General features: G+C 41.2%; 1 protein-coding gene across 1 annotated transcript in view; it reads left to right on the top strand.

The window, feature by feature from the left end:
- Window positions 1–402: 402 nt before the first annotated feature.
- The window catches only part of cwc22 (CWC22 spliceosome associated protein homolog), a gene marked incomplete at its 3' end in the record, with an annotated part of 28,077 nt that continues 22,479 nt past the window's right edge, over window positions 403–6,000 (top strand). Inside the window, exons 1-4 of the mRNA XM_080457269.1 lie at window positions 403–489; window positions 2,932–2,980; window positions 3,752–3,981; window positions 5,017–5,267. Of these exons, the coding sequence (XP_080313395.1) occupies window positions 2,932–2,980; window positions 3,752–3,981; window positions 5,017–5,267 (530 nt within the window). The remainder of the gene's footprint in view (window positions 490–2,931; window positions 2,981–3,751; window positions 3,982–5,016; window positions 5,268–6,000) is intronic.

The raw sequence follows: 6,000 nt of genomic DNA, 5'->3' as shown, positions 1-6,000 counted from the left end.
AGCAATTGTAGAAATGTTATAGCTTAAATGTCAAATGTTAAATCATGTTCTAATCATGCATACTTTTTGAAATATATTTGTTGTGACAAGATGTGTGTTATTTAAAAAGTATTCACTTTTTTCCTTCACTTTTGTGTAATGTAAACCACGGCCCCCTCACGCATTAGAATGTCCTTCTAATGCGTGAAGGGGCCGTGATTTTTCCATTCTTTTTTTCATTTATTTTATATATTTTTTATGTTTATTTTATTTGAAAGTGAAATATCCCTTTAATGCCCCCCAAGTCTAAGTGAATTTAACGTGTGCAGTACCAACTACATCCTCCGGTTATAGTAGGTGGCGGTATGTAACCTAAACGGTTGCAAACAACCCGCCACAAGCAGAGGCAGGAGAAGAGAAGAAGACCCTGACCCGGAAGATAATCACGTTAACATCAGGAAGCTGGAAGTTGAATCGTAGCTTCTCGGTGTAAAAACTAAAACTACTCGGGTAAGAAAACACGAAACACTCAAACTTATATTCATTCATAAAGGCGTTTTAAAACATTCAACCGGCAGCTGTTTCCATTTAATAACAATAACAATAACGTTCCTGCAGAGAGCCACTAACTTTAATGCTGTTCATTAAAGTCACACTCTTGTGGCTTTAGCATTAGCATTAGCATTACACAAAAGACACATGGCGTTTAGGACAGTTGTTTTATGTTAACCGGTTGTTTTTAAAGTTCACTGTTAGCCCAGCTGTCAAAACCTGAGATAAACCTGATTGTTAGTTAGTTTGGGTTGATGAATCCAGTGGTTCTCAAAGTGTGGTCCGCGGCCAACCCACAGGGGTCCTTGAGGACAGTGGTGGAAGAAGTTACTCACATTGTTTGTACTTAAGTAAAAGTACCAATACCACAGCAATGTAGAAATACTCCTGTTACAAATAAAAGTCCAGTGTTTTCCCTAGGATGAAGTTGTAGCAGTATGGCAAAAAAAAGGGGGGAAAATTGGTTCTCAAAATTTGAGCTTATTTTTAATATTATTTGTATTTATTTTTTACAATGGAATCTTCCATCTTATGTCTTGAATATTTGTGACATAATTTAATAATACATAATTATTTGCATAAATCTTGTGACAATTCATATTTCAACTAGCGTGTCTACTTTAAATATGAATTGTCTCAACATGTATGAAAACAATTGTGTGTATTATGAAATTATGTCACAAATATTAGATACATAGATGCATACTTAGATACACAAGATGGAACCATTTTTTTTTCCATTGCAGAAAATAAATATAAAAATAATTTACAGGAAAATTAAACTTTGGTGCTCAAATTTAAGCTGTGGTGGTGTACCACGGTTAAATGTAGCTCTGGTCCATAGCCTAGAAGGAGTTCTCCTTAAAGGAGAATACCGGACGAGTGGATAACACTGGATGCTTGTTTCTTTCCAGAACCTGGCAACTCGTGTTGCCAGATTCTGGAAACAAGCAACCAGTGTTAACTCGTTCGCCATTGACGGTGGCCTCGCAGGAAATTTCAACGCACGTTTGACTATCATGAGACTCCACAATGACTAGGAGTAGAGAGAAAAACAACTTTGCCTCGGTTAAAATAGACGAATCTCACTGACCCACGCGCTCCCATTCTGACAACGGAGGGGGTTTAAAAAATGACGACACGGGAATCTATGGAAAAAAAGTACGCCACTTTTCACGTCGGTCGGTGAGTAACGAGACATCAAAGGCAACACTTAATTTGGCCGGTATTCTCCTTTAAGGCTATGGGACTTTCGAGTCTTTGTGCTCGCACCAGAGGCTGCATTGCCTGCAGTAAAAATAAAAAATACACTTTCGCTACTCACCAAAACAAAGACGGTTTTATGGAGTTGAAAGCCTACTCTACTAAGTGGCAACACTCTGAGCCCCCCACCTCATGTCTAAAATACACTTTTTGGTCAAAATGTAAAATATTTCCGCTGCGCCCTCTACAGATATTATATATTGAAATTCTTTATTAGGAGTAACCCCTTGAGATTCAGGATCTCGTTTTCGAGGGGGTCCTAGAATCCGGTCAATAGAAAATATCCATTGACCGGATCTGTAGAGGGCGCACAAATGGGGTTCTAACATGACCTCGTAAGCTTCCTGAGCCAAAACCCTTCCGTTACAGATGTGATAAAGGGTTATTTTGGATCACAATGTACTGTTGGACACAAGGAACCTGATTTATCAAGCTTGCGCAGACCAAAAAACGGGTGTACGCTGATCTTACCAAAATTGTCGGCATTTATCAATCTGTCATCAATTGGACATGAGCGTACCCGACGCTGAAATCTCATGTCAGCTCCTCGGCTCATTTACGCAAATATTTTAGACTTGCATTGGAGCATAATCTCACAATCCGACAGGCATCTGAACACATGAATGTACTCCAAAAATGTATAACTACCAAACGAATGAATATATGTGTGAAAATTAAAACAAAATATACATCGACTATGTGTTATCTGCAATTGGTAGGATATTTCCAAGTGTAAAAGAAAATGAAATTGAGCAATTAAAAACAATATAACGTTTACAATGTTACACGTTAGATGCTTAATCATTCACCATTTAAACAAGTCATTCAGATTTAGACAATTGCAGATCTGGCTCTGTTATTAAGACCTGGAACGCATCTGTGTCACTTTAGGTTTCTTTGGCTATTAAAAAATAGCAGATATACAAGCTCATAGCGCGGCAACGAGTGCCGCGCTACGAGCTTGTAGATCTGCTATTTTTGAAAAATCGTGGAGAAAAAAATGTTCAGATTTTTTTCCAAAAACTGTTAGGATTTAGATTTTTTTAAAGAATCGCCTCAGGTCTTAATGGGTTAAGACATGTGAGCGTAATGATTAAGATTAATGACTAATGATGGTTTAATTGTATTTCACTGCAGATGGAGTCTCCAGAGGAAAGCAACTCCAGTCCTGACAGACAACACACTGGTCAGTATAATATTCCTCTCTCTCATCCTAGTGGTCATAGTAAGGGGCCGTGTCCACTTTTCTGCCTTTATTGGATAGTACAGTGAAGCATGACTGGAGAAGGGAGTGACACGCAGCAAAGGCTGTCAGGCTCGGGAATTGAACCCGCGACTCGCTATCAGGCTGCATTAGAGCCTATATGTGGTAAGCGCCTTAACCGCTAGGCCGTCGACGCCGCTGGGAAGACGCCTCGCTGACCGTCACGCCTCAGCGCTTCCCGACGGCCAGCATTTTTTGGTGCAGCGCCCTGCCCCTGGGTGCTTCAAGCTGGAAACCGTTCAACCTTTGGAGAGGAGCGCTACCCTTTTGTACATACGTAGACAAACCTGGGAGCTGACCAGTACAGCAACAGTCTTATATATTATACTGCTGGCCACTGAACAGCTCCACTGGATCATTTGGGGGTTCAGTGCCTTGCTCAAGGGCACTTCTTTAGACTGAAACATGCTGAACACTTAAGCGCAATACATGCTCCTTCTGACATCCAAACTTCCGGAAAGGGAGAGGTGATAATAACATTTTGACGTCATTCAGAATGTCTGATACTTTTTTTCCCGTACGCTCCTGCACTCCCAGATGTCCTGACTTTCCGAACTAGTTCGCAAAGCCCGTCCGACCTTTATTCTCCTTTCTATTTATCCCTCCATCTCTTTTCTCTACTCACTCTCGTCAGCGTCCTCTTTTTACCTGTCTTCCTCCGCCCACACTAATGAATAATGTTTTTCTCTGCAGGTAAAGAAGAGGAGGCCAGTCCACAGTCAGATGCCTCCCCGCAGGGAAAGCCCAGAGACGGAACTCCATCTCCGGACCACACACCCAAAGCCTCTCCCCCCCAGGCTAGCCCCGGACAGGCTAGCTCTTCCTCCTCTTCGTCCGCCTCCTCTGACAGTGAGAGTGACAGCAGTGACGATGAAGACGAGGGGACGGTGAGGAGGATAAGGAGCAGTGTGGCTCAGATCAAGGTGAGAGGTCAGGGTTTGTCCATTGTAGATGTGCTGCTGTAATTGTTTGTAATAGAAAAAGTAACAATAGTCAGAACAGGGGCTGGATTGGATCCCTTCCAAATGGCTGCCAGTTTCGCGTGGATTAAAGTTCTCAGTCTCAGACTGATTTCAGTCATTTGGATTGCATAGAAGCCAGCATTTCTTCTGTGGAAACATGTTGCGCAGCCAAAACGGCCTATCTACAAGCTCTCAATGCGTCGCTTGTAGATCGTCTGTTTTGTGTTTTCGTTTATTTTAAGCATTTCTAGTGCTCAAGCTAGCAATATGTTCAGAAGCAAAGGGGGCTCCTTTTCATACTGTTTCACAAATCGCACATTTAGGACTTGGTCATACAAACATTTTCAGTCATGAGATTTTATTTTGCTTTTATCCATGAGTTTGACACAGCTGCTCTAGTATCGTAGTCTCACTTAGACAGTCGATCTGAGATCGCCGCCTACTGAATTTACATTCTGGGGGAATCTAAATTCAATGAACGGGCTTAGACGCCGAAGGAAACCAATGGTTAAAAAAAACAACCTACGCCAGCTGCTTTGAAAACCAATCTTGATACTGTCCCAAATATGAAAGCATTTGCATTGGTTCTGTGATCAGATGCTGTTATTTTTAAGATTTCCTAATTGTTTCCACAGTTTAATGCCATTCACTGAATTTAGATGTCACAAAACTGTCTGACTATGCGAGACTATTAGTGTCAGCGCACTTGTACATGTAGGAAGTGACCATTGAAAACACCTGTCGACTGGTGACTGATATTGTCTTTTTTTCTTTACATTATGAAAACATCATTTCAACACATCATTTTTTTTCGTTGATATTTTCCTTCTAATATTTTTATTTTATTTCATGCATGAATTTCACACATCTCATGGACTTCATGCAACTAATGCAACGTTAAATTACGGAAAATCTTAACATAACAGGTGCACGCTTTCCTTAAATTGTCTGGTCCTTGTTGTTATTTACACAGCTTGTCGTTTGTCTTTGTTCCAGAGAGTTCCAGATGAACAGAGCATGGCCAGAGACGGTTCTCCACAACACAGATCCAGGGCCAGATCTCGTTCCAGGAGCCAAGACAGATCCAGGGCCAGATCTCGTTCCAGGAGCCAAGACAGATCCAGGGCCAGATCGCGTTCCAGGAGCCAAGACAGATCCAGGGCCAGATCCCGTTCCAGGAGCCAAGACAGATTCAGGGCCAGATCTCGTTCCAGGAGCCAAGACAGAGGAGGCTACAGAGACCGCTGGTAACTAGGGGTGTCACGATACGCCTAATCCACGATTCGATTCGACTTTCGATATTAAGGTCACGATTCGATTCGATTTTCGATACGATGTATATTTTTAAAACGTCCTTTTTTCAGCTTTGAGGGCTATATGATTATTAATTTAGGCTATTGTCTTGATTTGTAAAGAAAAACACATGTTTCTCAATAAGTCCCTTTTATTTGAATAATATCAAATGAGAATAACAAAAAGGGTTTTATGCCCTTACAACAACTGTCATTTTCAGATTCTTCTTTAAGATGAGTTAACAACAAGAAGCTCTAACAAAATAAAATCTAAATACAAAGTTGAACATGTAAGAAAAAAGGATCCAAAGACAACTGTTATTTGGCTACATGTTCTTAAACATCTTAAAGTATGTTCACATTGTTTGAACAGGTAAGAGCTTTAACACACAAGAAATGTGAATAATAAGCTAAGCCAGGGGTCTTCAACAGGTTTTCTTTTTTGTACCTTAACCCCATCCCTTTTCTGAGGTGAACTTTAGCCAAAAATAGCAGATCTACAAGCTCACAACGCCTCGCGCTGTGAGGCGTTGTGAGCTTGTAGATCGGCGATGTTTGGCCGAGAGGTATAGGTGTAGAGGGGAAAAAGAGAAGACGGAGCAACTATCAATGTGGAGCATAATCGACAAACGGTAGCCGTTTTGTCAACAACACGTCGGGTGCCCTCATAATTCACTACTGGGAAGCC

The sequence above is a fragment of the Gymnoscopelus braueri genome, assembly GCF_963280865.1.
Source record: "Gymnoscopelus braueri genome assembly, chromosome: 18".
Classification (NCBI taxonomy): Eukaryota; Metazoa; Chordata; class Actinopteri; order Myctophiformes; family Myctophidae; genus Gymnoscopelus; species Gymnoscopelus braueri.
The sequence above is the reverse complement of the archived record's forward strand: the minus strand, read 5'-3'. Positions and strand labels throughout refer to the sequence as shown.